This window comes from Schistocerca nitens, chromosome 1 (genome assembly GCF_023898315.1).
Source record: "Schistocerca nitens isolate TAMUIC-IGC-003100 chromosome 1, iqSchNite1.1, whole genome shotgun sequence".
In the NCBI taxonomy this organism is placed as follows: Eukaryota; Metazoa; Arthropoda; class Insecta; order Orthoptera; family Acrididae; genus Schistocerca; species Schistocerca nitens.
In genome coordinates, this window is record NC_064614.1 from 371,171,811 (window position 1) to 371,188,819 (window position 17,009).

The window sequence follows — 17,009 nt, forward strand, 5'->3', positions numbered from 1 at the left end:
TGGCACCCAAATTCAAATACTGCCCAGATACGTCAGTTGATATAGAACGATCCTTTTCTGCTTATAAAAATGTTTTGACTGATCGAAGGCACAATCTTACCACCGAGCATTTGGAACAGTGCACAGCCGTATATGTTTACAACAGTAGAAAAATGTAAAATAAATTTTAAATGATGCTTTGGTCCAATAGGATTAATTAAAAATTAATGCTGTTCAAAAAAATTCATGATTTTATGTTTTTAAGTAAAATATACGGAGTTTTTGACCGTGCCCCTCTGTGTGCGATGTATTTCGAAGTTGGTCCTCTACATATCCATTGTTTCGCTGAGACTCACTCGCATCGCATCCGCTTGTTACTGAATCGGATGATCCTCATGTAGCTGAAGCTGTAGAAAGGGCACAACAAGCTTTCAAGGACTTGAAAAAGGTAGGGAAATTTGTAAAGAGAAAGAAAGTTCTGTTGTTAGGTAGTTCCCATGGTAGAGGTGTTGGCCAACTACTGCAGGAAAATCTAGGTCCAGAGTACCAGGTCACAAACTTTTTCAAGCCTAGTGCAGATCTGGGTCAGGTAACAGAGGATGTAGGTGCTTTATGCAAGGATTTCACAAAGGAGGATGCCGTGGTTATAGTGGGTGGTCCGGGAAATAGCATTGGCAGAGACTCTGAATATTCCATAGAGAGTGACCTGGTGAAGATAGCATCAGCAACAAAGCATACGAGTGTGGGATTTGTGTTTGTGTTGAGACGCCATGATCGGCCTCATTTGAACTCTTCCGTAGGGAGGGTGAACTTGGAGTTGGAGTGGCTGCTTAGGACGGATATAGGGTCCCATATTGGTTTGATTCCTGTGGATGCTATCGATAGATGGGACTACACTAGGCATGACCTTCACCTCAATAGGAAAGGGAAGGCAAAACTGTCTGGGTTGATTGCAGAAAACTTAAGGGGGGACACTGGCACAAGTGGTAAAATACCAGTGGTCACAGGTGTCAGAGGGATGCCTTTTTTAGGATAGGGAAGGGGGAAAGAAAACGAGTTTTAAGAGAGATTGGCAGACACACTCAGTTTGAGAAAACAGATGAACAGGAGTCAGATTTTATCATACAGCCTCCATTTAAACAGTGTTTAACAGAAAGTAATCAGAAACTGCCAGTTCATCTTCGCCAAAGCTGTTACAATCCCATTAGTATGCAGTATCAGTTATCTTTATTACACCAGAACATTCCGGGACTTAGAAATAAAGTTGATGAACTACTCATTTGTATCGATGAAATGAATTCATCTAACCAAATTGACATAATCTGCCTCTCTGAACATCAAGTGACCACTGATATAGATATGTTAGACATTTCAGGATTTAAGTTAGCTTCCTACTTCTGCAGAGTGGATATGGATGGGGGAGGAGTTGCCACATTTATCAAAACCTGCCATAAATTCAAGAACATTGACATTAATAAATTCTGTTTAGAGCAGCATCTAGAAGCATGTGCAACAGAAGCAGAGTTCCATAGCAGATCCTATATAATAATAACTATTTACCGAGCACCTGCAGGAAATTATAATCTATCCTTAGATCATCTAGAAGCTCTTTTGGGTTATTTAACAGGAAGAAACAAAGAAATTTTGATTGCTGGTGACTTTAATACAGATTTTCTAATGCAATCTTCCAGTAAACATTCACTGCAGTTAGTAATGTTGTCTTTCAATCTAACTCACACTGTAAACTTTCCAACTAGGATCACTAAATCCTCAAGGACAGCCATTGATAACATTTTTACAGACAAATCAAAGGAACAAAATCATATCATAAAACCTGTTATAAATGGACTATCAGATCATGACATGCAGCTCCTTGTTTTAGATGTAAATTCTAAGCAGATTATCAAGACTGCTAAATCTGAGTACAGGAGAGTAGTCAATCAACCAAAAATTGAATGTTTTAGAAAACTGCTCAAAGATATGAACTGGAAAGATGTTTATAGTGCTCATGACATGAATGAAAAATATAACACATTCATGAACAATGTCAGTACCATGTTTGAAAACTGTTTTCCTCTAAAAGTTACTCAAATTAAACAGAAGTCTATAATAAAACCATGGATTACACAAGGAATAAAGATTTCCTGTAAGACAAAAAGGAAAATGTATCTGTTGACCAAGAATAGCTCCAGTGATGATGATTTAGCTAAATACCAGGAATACTGAAAAAACATTAAAAAAAGTAATTCAGACGTCTAAACAAATGCACTACGAGAAGAAAATAGTAATGTCAGGGAACAAAATAAAAACAATATGGGATATAGTGGAAGAGCAGACTGGTAGAACCAGAAAGGAACAGGAGCAAATAGCACTAAGGGTAGATGACACATTAGTAACTGATGGGCATAGTGTAGCAAATTTATTTAACAAGCACTTTATATGCGTTACTGATAGAATGGGACTTTCAGGATCAGTAAATAATGCCCTTGAATATCTGAAACTAGCCTTCACAAATAGCTTCAAGTACATGAATATATCACTCACTTTACCAACAGAAATAACTTCCATAATAAAATCTTTAAAAACAAAGCATTCTAGTGGGTATGATGAAATATCAACAAAGTTAATTAAGGCATGTTCTTGTGAGTTTAGTACAATTCTGAGTTACTTGTGTAACCAGTCAATTATTACTGGGACATTTCCTGACTGGCTAAAATATGCAGATGTTAAGCCTCTATTCAAGAAAGGGGATAAAGAGATACCATCAAACTACAGACCGATTTCACTTTTGCCAGCATTCTCAAAAATTTTAGAAAAAGTAATGTACAGGCAGCTGCTCAACCATCTGACCACAAATAACATATTATCAAGAACACAGTTTGGATTTCTGAAGGGTTCTGATATCGAGAAGGCTATTTACACCTACAGTGAAAATGTACTTAATTCATTAAGTAACAAATTACAAGCAGCAGGTATTTTCTGTGATTTGTCAAAGGCATTTGATTGTGTGAACCACAACATCCTTTTAAGTAAATTAGAATTCTATTGTGTCACGGGCAGTGCTGCAAAATGGTTCAAGTCATACCTCACTAACAGGAAACAAAGAGTGTCAGTGCAAGGGACTAGTGAATTAAGTCATCAGTCATCATCAGAATGGGAAGAAATTACATGTGGTGTCCCACAAGGATCCATCTTAGGGCCATTGCTTTTTCTTGTGTACGTTAATGATCTCTCATCCGTTACACTGCTAGAAGCAGAGTTCGTTTTGTTTGCAGATGACACAAGTATTGCAACAAATAGTATGTCAAGTGTAGTTCTAGAAAGATCTGCTAATGATATTTTCATGGATATTAATAAATGGTTTAAAGCCAACTCACTGACATTAAACTTCGAAAAGACTCACTACATGCAATTTAGAACCTATAAGAGGTTTCCACCCAGCATATGCATAAAATACGAAGAAGAGCAGATAGAAGAGGTTGACAGTCTTAAATTCCTGGGATTACAACTTGATAATAAATTCAGTTGGGAAGAGCACACCACAGAACTGCAGAAACGCCTTAACAAATCTGTATTTGCAATTCGAGTGTTAGCAGACATAGGCGACATAAAAATGAAAAAGCTTGCATACTTTGCCTACTTTCATTCCATGACGTCATATGGTATAATATTTTGGGGTAACTCTTCAAGTCAAACAAAAGTTTTCAGAGTCCAAAAGCGTGTAATACGTATTATTTGTGGAGTAAATTCACGGACGTCCTGTAGAAACTTCTTCAAAGAACTGGGTATACTAACTACTGCCTCTCAGTATATTTACTCATTAATGAAATTTGTCCTAAATAATATATCTCTTTTTCCAACAAACAGCTCAGTTCATACATACATACAATACCAGGAACAAAAATGATCTGCACAAGGACTTAAAAGCACTTACTTTAGTTCAAAAAGGGGTCCACTATTCAGGAACACTCATCTTCAATAATTTGCCAGTAAACATAAAAAATTTAGTTACAAATAAAGATCAGTTTAAAAGGAGCCTGAGAGACTTACTAGTGGCCAACTCCTCCTACTCCATTGACGAATTTTTTAATAAAAAAAAATAATGACGTGCTCCACATCCACGAGGATCTCCTCAGCACGGATCTATGGAACGTAAACTAATCTAATCTAATATAATCTGACAACAATAGCAAAGAAGGAACAACTCCTGAAACACTGTATGCGTCCCCATTTTGCAAATTCTTAGAAAATAATCCAAGACACGCCCCCTTCCTAACCTCTCCCAGAATGTATTCAGAAAATGATATCAGCGTTCTAAATGTAACGATTTTTCGCGTGGCAGGCGCTCTTCCTCGTAAATGATATGCACAGGTTCGACTGAGATATAATGTACGCAGCAACTACCATGCTTTTTTAATTATTTGATCTTGCATATTTCAACACTTTTCATGCATTTTAAGCATTTTTCATGCATATTTTAAGGATTTTATGATGCACACAACCCGGTCTCAATTAATCACTTATCAGATGATGCGAAAGCATAGGACGCACTTCAGTAACGCTACGCACTATTGGCAGTTATTTTAATAATTGATAGTATCAGACGAGCGGCTATTACAATAACTGCCACTTGTTAGTAACCGGCTGTTTGTATTGGTTAAGTTATCTTTTGCCACCTCTTGCTTGTTGCCCTGTGTGCTGCTCCTTTTCGGCAATCTAATGCCGCCCGATAACATGGGCTGCCGGCTTGGCAACAGTGCGTTCGGTCTTCTCCATTAGTTTCTTGCGGGGAGGGTTAGGTAATGTCAGAACCCATAAGCAAGTTAGAAACACTTTTAACCGACTTAGACGAGATGGATACCACGACGCCTCTGCGCTTTAAGACTAGTTCTGAACTGCGGCTTTTTGACATAAAAAGATGCCGAATTTATGTGAATGAGCTCTATCTTTCTCGAAAATTACGTGGCGAGTATGATACAATGTTTCCTCAGTTATTGGAAGAACCAGACAAATTAATCCGCAATTGGTACACTTGGGTCCTAGGGACCTAAGGGAAATTTCTTATTTTCAACGCCGCTGTATATGTGGTAGCACGGAACTGCCTCTTCCTGTGCTTCGCAAGCATTCAATTGGCTGCTACCCCACAACATCGTTGCAGGAGTCTTTGCTAGTTTCGATTCTATAAAGGTGATTGGGTCCCAAGGATCCCGTGTACCTTCAGCGAAGGTTGTTTTTTCTTGACATTTCCAGTATTTTGGGTTTGCACTACCATACTTAGTAAAAAAGAAAGAGGAAGATATTACAGATACTCTGAACGAACCAATGGACAATGATATCGATGACAAATGCGGAAATAAGAGCGATTGTGTTCAAATTATTTCGGTAGTTTTGATTAATACAATTACGTAATGAAATTCTCTAGTGACGACGCTGAATGATCAAAACTAAGACTTCGTAGCAATCTCTGGTATTGTTACACTATTTTATAAATGAGGTAGTAATTTAGTTGAAAATGTTAAAATAAAATCACCCCCCCCCCCCCCTTGAGTTATGCCTGCAGAAATTTTTATGTTGAATTTGAACGTTTCTTTTGGTTTCGTGTTTAAATGTGAAATTTCAATTGCGTGGCTTCGTATTTGTAGCTGATGTTAGGACTTTCGAGAAGTGCACTTTTCACATTCTACAGGGTGTTTCAAAAATGACCGGTATATTTGAAACGGCAATAAAAACTAAACGAGCAGCGATAGAAATACACCCTTTGTTGCAATATGCTTGGGACAACAGTACATTTTCAGGCGGACAAACTTTCGAAATTACAGTAGTTACAATTTTCAACAACAGATGGCGCTGCAAGTGATGTGAAAGATATAGAAGACAACGCAGTCTGTGGGTGCGCCATTCTGTACGTCGTCTTTCTGCTGTAAGCGTGTGCTGTTCACAACGTGCAAGTGTGCTGTAGACAACATGGTTTATTCCTTAGAACAGAGGATTTTTCTGGTGTTGGAATTCCACCGCCTAGAACACAGTGTTGTTGCAACAAGACGAAGTTTTCAACGGAGGTTTAATGTAACCAAAGGACCGAAAAGCGATACAATAAAGGATCTGTTTGAAAAATTTCAACGTACTGGGAACGTGACGGATGAACGTGCTGGAAAGGTAGGGCGACCGCGTACGGCAACCACAGAGGGCAACGCGCAGCTAGTGCAGCAGGTGATCCAACAGCGGCCTCGGGTTTCCGTTCGCCGTGTTGCAGCTGCGGTCCAAATGACGCCAACGTCCACGTATCGTCTCATGCGCCAGAGTTTACACCTCTATCCATACAAAATTCAAACGCGGCAACCCCTCAGCGCCGCTACCATTGCTGCACGAGAGACATTCGCTAACGATATAGTGCACAGGATTCATGACGGCGATATGCATGTGGGCAGCATTTGGTTTACTGACGAAGCTTATTTTTACCTGGACGGCTTCGTCAATAAACAGAACTGGCGTATATGGGGAACCGAAAAGCCCTATGTTGCAGTCCCATCGTCCCTGCATCCTCAAAAAGTACTGGTCTGGGCCGCCATTTCTTCCAAAGGAATCATTGGCCCATGTTTCAGATCCGAAACGATTACTGCATCACGCTATCTGGACATTCTTCGTGAATTTGTGGCGGTACAAACTGCCTTAGACGACACTGCGAACACCTCGTGGTTTATGCAAGATGGTGCCCGGCCACATCGCACGGCCGACGTCTTTAATTTCCTGAATGAATATTTCGATGATCGTGTGATTGCTTTGGGCTATCCGAAACATACAGGAGGCGGCGTGGATTGGCCTCCCTATTCGCCAGACATGAACCCCTGTGACTTCTTTCTGTGGGGACACTTGAAAGACCAGGTGTACCGCCAGAATCCAGAAACAATTGAACAGCTGAAGCAGTACATCTCACCTGCATGTGAAGCCATTCCGCCAGACACGTTGTCAAAGGTTTCGGGTAATTTCATTCAGAGACTACGCCATATTATTGCTACGCATGGTGGATATGTAGAAAATATCGTACTATAGAGTTTCCCAGACCGCAGCGCCATCTGTTGTTGAAAATTGTAACTACTGTAATTTCGAAAGTTTGTCTGCCTGAAAATGTACTGTTGTCCCAAGCATATTGCAACAAACGGTGTATTTCTATCGCTGCTCGTTTAGTTTTTATTGCCGTTTTTAATATACCGGTCATTTTTGAAACACCCTGTACATTTCATGCACTTCACTGTCGTCTTAATGTCTGTAACATGTTTGATATTTAAATCCCACCCAGCTGTTTTCTTTTTTACCGAAACATACTCAAAACTTTTGTCTTGCACGTTACATTTTTAGGGCGTACCAGTTCGTGTTAAATGAATATGTGAGATGAAAAGAAAAAGGTTCCATCACATGCTCGGGATGATCCGTGGCGACACTGAAAAGAAAGGTTACAAACACTATGCAAAACTTTAAATAAATCCCGCAGAACAGACATAAATTATGTCAGTTAACCTTCAATGACTGTCATTCAGTATGCTTGTGAAAGACAAACATAAGTTTTAGAATGAGATACTCTTAACACCCAAAGCACTGCAAAATGAAAACAGGAGTCACCACATCTGCGAACCATCTCTTAACAAAATCACCATCCTACAGGGATGTAAACGCCAGTAAGCAGTAATAATTTGTAGACAGCTAATGCCTACCTGCCAGAACCGAAGAAAGATCCACTACAGTAACTTTAAACATAACTTACGCCACCCTTCTCAGTAGAACAAATTATTTTTGGAGATTATAATTTACATCTTCCAATAAAGCTATGGTTTGCCAGCTATATCCCGATTATGATATATTTTATTCAGGATACCACAAGTATTGGACTGAACTTACCAGTTTCTCATAGTCCATATTTCGTATGAGAGAACGTATGCTGATTCGACTGAACGAAAAAAAAAAAAAAAAAAAAAAGTTTTCATTCCTTGAGGAAGCAGTTCTTCCCAGCGACTATATTCATTTCAAGTACCAAAGGAGACGGCAATCAGTTGCAAATAACGTTGATTTCATACCCAAATTTCGGTCACTGTGTGGTCATCTTCAGTGCAGCAAATTTTAAGTTACAACATTAAAACCACATACATGTACACATAGTCCCAACTAGACTATTTATGTCCAACCCGAGTTTACACTCACGTAAACTGTGACATGAGTAGTACACTTGAGACTATGTGCATATGGAAGTGGTATTAAAGTTGTAACTTACATTTATTGCAATGAAGATGGCCACACAGTGACCGAAATCTGGAAATAAAACAAACGTTATTTGCGACTGATTGCTGTACCCTTTACTACTTGCGCTGATATGAAACTTGCAGGCTGTGCGCTGCACCGAGACTAACTCGGGACCTTTGCTTTTCGCTGCAAGTGCTCTACCAACTGAGCTACCGAAGCACGTCTCAGGAACCGTCCTCGCAGCTTTACTTCCACCAACACCTCAACTTCTACCTTCCTCGTTTCGCAGAAGTTGTCCTGTTGCCAGGAAGGTTCATATCAGCGCACACTCCGCTGCTGAGCGAGAATTTCATTCTGGGAACATCCCCCAGGCTGTAGCTAAGCCTTGTCCCCGCAATATCTTTTCTTTCAGGAGTGCTAGTCTTGGAGGTTTCATAGGAGAGACTGCACTCTGGAAGGTAGGAGAGGAGCCACTAGAGGAAGTAAAGCTGTGACGACGGGTCATGGTTCAAATGGCTCTGAGCACTATGGGACTCAACTTCTGAGGTCATTAGTCCCCTAGAACTTAGAACTAGTTAAACCTAACTAACCTAAGGACATCACAAACATCCATGCCCGAGGCAGGATTCGAACCTGCGACCGTAGCGGTCTTGCGGTTCCAGACTGCAGCGCCTTTAACCGCACGGCCACTTCGGCCGGCTGACGGGTCATGAGTCGTACTTGAGTTGCTTAGTCGGTAGAGCACTTACCTACAAAAGAAATAGGTCCCGAGTTCGAGTCTCGGTCTGGCACATAGTTTTAACCCGCCGGGACGTTCCAGACTGATTTGTGTTTCGCCAATTGTCGTCCGCAATCTGTACGTTCGGCCGATTTGCGCTCGAGTCAACATCCCCTTTTCTCAACACATACTAAACGTACACGTATGAATGAGGTACCGTTAGAAAGGTTTTTTAACCGGCTCCTGACACTATATCGGTTTTGAGCTACAACTAACTATTTATGGAAAATTTTAACATGAAACAGACGTAACTATTATAGGCGAAAGGTCATAATGGATGCCTTATTACAAATAATGCTTCAGCTCTTTTAAACTATTTTAAAGTACTTATTAACTGGATAATTTGAATAGCTACAGCATTATCATACTTAATAACCGTTACCACTAGTTATCTCTTTATCACCTGGGTATAGAACTCTGATCTCAAGAGTATGGAACTAATGCGTGCCTGCATAGCCCGCCATGTTGTAGTTGAACAAAAAAATCCTTCCATCTGTACGTGATAATGAATTCTTTACTTATTCCTGGCTTTGAACTTACTATCAACATGCGATACAATAAGCTGATGTGGGAGCAGAATCGAAAATTATTTTCATTTTGCGCTCTAGTGAGATTTCATGGCAGTCATGTTGTAATTAGGCAAGAAACGAAATACGAGCATAAACAAAATACGAACATCTCTGGCCGACATGCTTGGACAGTTGGAGTTCGACATCCACTTAGTATAGAGATCACTGGTGAGCACTGCAGTAGTCTATTATCTCTGCCCTTCGTAAAAACTGACTTTTCTAAATGAAAATATTTTCCGAAACGACAAACGTATTTTTCATTGTCACCTTGAACTGTGATATATGGCCTAATGTGCTTCCATAAAAAGTTTAACTAAAGTCACAAAATACAGTTAGGGGCTATTGTGGCCTTAGGAATACAACGAATAAGAAACGAACACTATCATCTAACCTAAACGTTTCGCATTTATTTCATGTGTGTGTTTCACTTTAAACTTCTCTTTGTTGAGTGGTACTTAAGATAGGTAAATAAATTAGTGAAATCAATATGAAGGAGAAATTAGAAAATAAATGAAAAACTTACTTTAGTTTAGAAGAGTTTCACATTGGCAAAAAGCGGGCAGAGCAGCAGTGGCAACGGCCAGCGCTTGCAAGTCATCACGTTCAGGAGAAGCCATCGCCCTCCCCACATAAGCGGAAGCTGTCGATTCAGCCGTCGGGGCATCGGCCGACCGGCTCACGTGTTTCTCAATTGTCACGTGTTATCAAAGATTCTCGCCTACGTTCCAAGAGCCAATGACTGACGTTAAGAAGATTCTTCGAGAAGCTTTTCAACGTGACAGAAGAGGCAATGACCGTGAAGTCTTTCACCTCCAGTGAACTGAAGTGAATAAATACGCGAGACGCAGTGGGCCCGACAGTAGTTTTCAATTCAGTTTCGGTTCGAGTTCAGTTCCAGTACAGTTCAGTCGGTGCTGAAGACCGTCATGCAGGAAGAGACTACATCGTACACAGAAGCACCAAGTCCACCGCTGTAATGGAATAGCAAGCAGCAGCCTCGCCGCCAGAAGACAGAAGTTAGAAGGTATTTGAAGACTGATTTTTACGTACCCGAGTGACCCGTGAGGACGGGAAGGAGACGTCCTCACATCAGCAGTCACCTGTGAGTTGGTGATGAAGATCTGACAGCCGAAGACTGGCAAGCTGGAGCCCGTTGTTCGAGTCCGGGACGCTGGCCTTCCCACGCCGCACCGCTCCGCTGGCCGACGCACAACACACGCGGCCGCATAGAGAAGAGAAACACTGGGACACCAAATCCAAGGTATCACCATCCGATTTACGACTTCGTTCTCAATAATTAAACGGGCCACCTCACGATGCGCGTGTCCAGTCAACTGGGCGAAACAGCTAGGCATAAGGAGACGCCGCCGCTCACGCAGCAGAAGGCTTCGCAAACGACACAGCTGCCGCTCTCCCAGCCAGAACAATCCAGCAAGGAAACCATTGTACAAATCTTTCAATAAAAGTAATCTTATGTAAAAATGCTGTTTCATTCTACCTCATACCAGAGCCAAGGAAGAACGCACCCTGCCCACATGTTGTAAAGAGAGAAAAAGTAATTTATTTAGTGTTTTTCACCCTGACATAATGCTTTAGAATCAAATGCCCTTTGCAGTAATGCTCATCCTGACAACTGACTAGCATCAGAAGAGGTTACCCAGTTACATCTTCAGCAACAGGTAAATGTAAATATTACAGTCGAAAATTATACATTGGGAGCATCGGAAGTTAATGGTTATTGTTTTACGTCGTTCGGTTGATTGTTAAAGACGTTCTCTTTTCATTTCCGCAACTACCCTTATCCCAGCGACTACACTTATTCAAATACTGTCATTATTTAGAACTACAAAAGTGCGGAAGTTTCGCACAGGTCCCCTGGTATTATTAAAGGAGAGTCGTGCAGAATGAAGATGGCCGCCGTACCTGGGGATAGAAGAAGTCTCGCATGCGCGCCGCTCCCTGCACGCGCCTGCGCTTGATGGTTCCAGGGGCGCCGCTGGTGGCCGGCCTGCCGGCCGCGCTGCCGCCTGCCAGGGACAGACGGCGCTGCTCGCGGTACTCGCTCAGCAGCTGCTCCACGCGCGCCTCGTCGCCCGCCCTGCGTGCCTCGATGACCTCCAGCAGGCGGGCAGTCTGCAACCGAGAGGGAGGCAGAGATGCGTCACCAGCGAGCTACACAGCGCCACGCGACGTTTCAAATCATCGTCACTCATAGAATTTACTAATGCTCTGCATAGACCTGAAATGTTAGAGAGATGAAATAGTGAAGGCAGCAGGGAATCAAACACATTGCTGTTCGAAAGTACTGCACGCCTTTGAATGCAATGATGTTCTTTTGTTAGTTACACGTCTTCAAGCAGAAACGTGTATGTTTTTTTTTGGTGTGTGTGTGTGGGGGGGGGGGGGGGTGATTCCTTTCGACAACGGATAGAAACAATGTGATCTCATACTGCTGATTATTGACTCAGACAGTAGGACGAGTTAACTGAGATTTGGCGTTCGCTATTTCTGGTCTGACGTATTGCTGCGGTTTTTAAACTGTTGGAGTGAGGAAAAAGCAGCTTGAATGGGCCCGACTGCGCGTAAACTGAACAAAAGAGCAGCGGAGAATTGTGGTAGCGACGACGATGATGATGATGAGTTGGGTTGAGGGGGGCGCTCGACATCACGGTCATCAGAGCCCTGTCGAAAAATCAACAGGAAATCTCATGGGGGGGGGGGGGGGGGGCGAAGGATGTCCCCACATGCAGAGCAGTTTATAACGTACTAAAATCTGCCGCCCTTCCCACCAGTTTAGGGATGAGGCCTGATAGTTCACAAAATTTCACCACTCTATTAACACTGGTATCGATATCGGCGAGGACGGTGAGCAGATCTCCAGCGAGACCAAGGGCTGCCCTATTATCAGTATACAGGACACACGTAGCCACAATATGCTGAACTGAAAGTGGCATGCCACAAACTTCACAGAAAGGTGGATCCTCCCCCCGGAGGTTGAAGCTATATGTGAAAGGGCTATGCTCGATGCACAGTCTGGTAAGCAAAACTTCCTTCCAGCGGCGAGGCTGACACGAAGTCTGCCAAGCTTTTGTGGTTGGTTTGAGTGAACACAATTTGTTGTCCAACACCTGCAACCATTCAGTCTCCCAGTGAAACATGATGCATCTGTCAGAAGATGAGATAATGGCATGCAACGGGATGGGACATTGATGGACAGCACCATCCCAACATGTTTCCTTGGCAGCTTTATCAGCCACGTCGTTACCCTGTATCCCAACATGGCCAGGTACCCAGCAAAAGATCACCTCTTTGCAACAATGTTGGAGCCGCTGTAAGCAGTCATGGATGAGCTGAATCAGCGGGTCTACCGGATACATTTGGTGAAGCGCTTGCAGTGCACTAAGAGAGTCGGAACAGACAAGAAAACTCGTACGGTGATGTCTGCGAACTCTCTCCAGTGCCATTAGAATGCCATATAACTCCGCATCATAATTTGTAAATTGTTCTGGAAGACGCACTTTAAAAACACTTTCAGGGAAAACCACAGAACAACCGAGAGCATTCCCCTGCTGGGATCCATCTGTATAAATAACGATAAAACGATGGTACATACTTAAAATTGAAACAAAGTTGTAAAAACCATATCTGGAGTACAATTTTTCGGGTACTGCGTCAAGCTTAAAATCACTTTGGGCCTCCGCAGACACCAAGGCGGTAGTGCGTTCCACCCCTGGGTGTGTATTTTCATGCCCGAGAGATCCAGATCCTTGAGGCAGGCCTTAGCACGTATACCAAATGGCTGGGTCGCGTGGGGCCGATTCCTGAATAGTCGTTCGAAGGCGGGTTGTATCACTGAACTAAATGCCAACGACTGAGGTGACGCTGAGATTTTCAGCGCCTGTCGAGCCAAAAGGATATGTCGCCGAATACAGAGTGGTGGTTCACCAGCCTCTGCACACAGTCTCATCTGGTCTGGCCCGAAAGACTCCAGTCGATATCCGAATGCCCGCATGGTGGACAGCATCTAACATCCGGAGGTAGGAAGGACGGGCCGATCCATAGACCACGCTGCCATAGTCCAAGCGTGATCGAACAAATCCCTTATAAAACTGTAGGACGCGGGACCTGTCACCTCCCCATGTTTTTCCGCCAAGGCATTTCAAAATGTTCAACAACCGGAAGCCCTTTGTTCGTAGGTCTTTCAAGTGTGGGAGCCATGTTAATTTCGAGTCAAATAATAAACCCAAAAAGCGCAATGTGTCTTGAAAAAGTAAAATACGGTTCCCCATTGTAACATCTGGTTGGTTAAAACTCCGACGAGCACGATTAAAATTGACACACACAGTCTTCTCTGGTGAGAACTGAAAACCAGTTGTCTGGGCCCAGGTTTCCAGCCTCCCAATGGTCAGTTGTAGCTGCCTCGTCGTCGTCGTCGTCGTAAGATCAGAGGAAGAGCAGAAGATTGCAAAGTCATCCACAAACGAAGAGCATTTGACAGGGCTCCTGACTGCAGAGGAAATGTCATTGATAGAGATGGCAAACAATGTGACTCTGAGAACAATGCCCTGTGGCACACCATTCTCCTGAACATAGCAATCAGACATGGCATCGCCTATGCCATAACGAAAACGCCTGTCCTCGAGAAAGGATTGGATCATATGCAGCAGTCGTCCACGTAGTTCCTATTCATAAAGTTGGCGAAGGATGTTGTACCTCCAAGTAGTGTCATATGCATTCTCGAGGTCAAAAAACACACAAACTAAATGGTTTCAGCGTAAGAAGGACTCCGGTATCGCCGTCTCCAGTAGAATTACGTTGTCAAGAGTGGAACGGTAGCGCCTGAAAAATTGTGGTATCTTCAGATGAAAACCAATTATTCATGATGAGTGACAGATCACAGCTCGTCAGGTGTGAACCCAAAGAAAGAATCCTCGTTGCTTGTGTGAACCATGAAACATGCTCTATCGGTAACAGTGTGGGGTGCAATGACTTACCAATGTACTTCGTTCAGTGTACAATAAATTGTGAACAATCTGAAGTTGTGATTCGGCGCCCTCTGATGTTCACTGCACACGATGCATTCCCGGATGCACAATGGATTTTCCAAAAGGATCTGGCTCCATGCCACACATAAAAGATGGTGGGTTCCGGCTATTCTTTCTTTGTAATACAATTCCCAATGTTACTGCTATTACATAACGTCCAAATCTATCATTTCAGAATCGTTCTGTCATGACTGAATTAGGTGTCAGAGAACATCCTTGCCTGTGAAATCCGCCAGACGTTAATTCATCTGTGAATTTGTGGCGCGTGGTTGGGAAAGGGCTTCAGAAGAAAAACCCTGCAACAAAACTGGAGCTGTTGTGGATGATAGTGAAACTATTGCACCATGAAATTGACATCGGTACCAGTAGAAAATTGATCGATTCCATGCCTGAGAGAGTCAAGGCTATCGTAAATGCCAAGGGGGCCCAAAAAATATGCAGATCATTTAAACTATGGCTACTGAATAATGCACTTGTGATGCACAATATTTTACACTACGACTAAATTAAATGGAAATTTCATCACAATATTTAACTTCGATATCATTAGTGACCTGGCACGTCATTGTACAGATATTTATGTACTGTTGGCATATTTCATTGAATTAAAAGATTAGAAACAATCTTTTACTTCATTATAATGTTCCTTCTCACTTGCAGACTATCCTTTTTTAATAAATATCTGAAATTTTAAAGACGAATGGGTTTATAGAAGTACTAAAATTCCAAACGGACATGCAACACTTCGAACAGTAGTGTAAGACGACAAGACCTAGTAGGATTCCTTGTATAGCAAAGGAGATATTGAATTTAAATGTTGAAAGGCGAAAATATAAAAGTGCAGAATAAGAACAACCAAATCAAAATACAAATGTCTAAAAAAAGATTAGCAGGAAGCGCAAAATGACTTTGCAGGAATGGCTAGGGGATGAATGTAAGGATTTAGAAACATCATACATCTGGAGATAGATACCGTCTACTGGAAAATTAAAGACGACTTTAGGGAAAAAAGAAGCAGCGGTATGGAAAACCAGTATTAAGCAAAGAAGGGAAATCTGAAAGGTGGAAAGAGTATATAGAGCAGTGATAGTAAACCTGGTCCCTATCGCCCACTGGTGAGCGCATTCCAGCTTTCGTGGTAGGCGGTTGGGGGTTAAAGATATTTCAGTTAGGTTTTCACTAAGTTTTTAAGAAAATATTTGGTAAGTAATTATTATTATATGCTTTAACTTTCTGCAACTCTGCTTTCTAAATTTGATGATGCAATGTTACTTCCCTACTCTATAAATCACTATTTCTGTGGCACTGGTGGGCGATTAGAAAGTTTTACAACTCACTGTGATCCAGAGCGAGCGGTAGGTAAAAAAAAGTCTGAATATCCCTGATATAGAGAATCTATACATGGGAGATTAACTTGAACACGATATTATAGAAAGGGAAGAGGACGTCCCAGTTATAAAGAAAGCAGGTGCTGACATGTATGAATATTACCAAACAATTAGTTTAATAAGTCACAGTTGCAAACTACTAACGCAAAATTGTAGAAGCAGGTAAAAGCCGAAATTGGGGAAAATCAGTTTGGATGCCGGAGAAATGTAGGAACATGTGAGGCAATACTGGCGATACGACTCATATTAGAAGATGGGTTAAGGAAAGGTAAAGATACGTTTATATCATCTGCAGACTGAGAAATGCTTTTGACAATGTTGACTGGAATACTACCTTTGAAATTGTGAATGTAGCAGGGATAAAAGACAGGGAGCGAAAGGGTATTTGCAATTTGTACAGAAACCAGGAAGTAGTTGTAAGAGTTGAGGGGCATGAAAGGGAGGCAATGGTTAGAGACTGAGGTAAGGTTGTACCCTATCCCCGATTTTATTCACTCTGAACATTGAGCAAGCAGTAAAGGAAACCAAAGACAAATTTAGAACAGGAAATGAAGTTCAGAGAGAAGAAATAAAAACCTCGAGTTTTGCCGACGGCATTGTGATTTTGTCCGAGACAGTAAAGGACTTTGAAGAGCAACTGAATGGAACAGACAGCATCTCGAGAGGAGGATGTAACATGGACATCAATGAAGACAGGATGAAGAAATGTAGTCAAATTAGATTAGAAGATGCCGAGGGATTTAGATTAGGATACTAGACACTTAAAGCAGTAGATGAGTTTTGTTATTTGGGCAGCAAAATAATGATGGCTGAAGTAATCGGGATATAACAGTAGACTAGCAATGGCAAGAAAAGCGTTTGTGAAGAAGAGAACTTTATTAGCAACGAATATAGATTTAAATGTTAACAAGTTTTTCTATAGATACTTGTCTAGAATGTAGCCATGCATGGAAGTGAAACACGAACGATAAACCTTTTAGATAAGTGAAGAGAGACTTTTGAAATGGGGTGCTACCGA

At 41.9% G+C, this 17,009-nt stretch overlaps 1 protein-coding gene across 1 annotated transcript in view; it reads right to left on the reverse strand.

Annotated features, from left to right (window-relative positions):
• Positions 1–17,009, reverse strand: part of LOC126248190 (uncharacterized) — a 378,208-nt gene that overhangs the window by 161,594 nt on the left and 199,605 nt on the right. Inside the window, exon 3 of the mRNA XM_049949014.1 lies at positions 11,482–11,691. Coding sequence (XP_049804971.1) covers positions 11,482–11,691 — 210 coding nt within the window. The remainder of the gene's footprint in view (positions 1–11,481; positions 11,692–17,009) is intronic.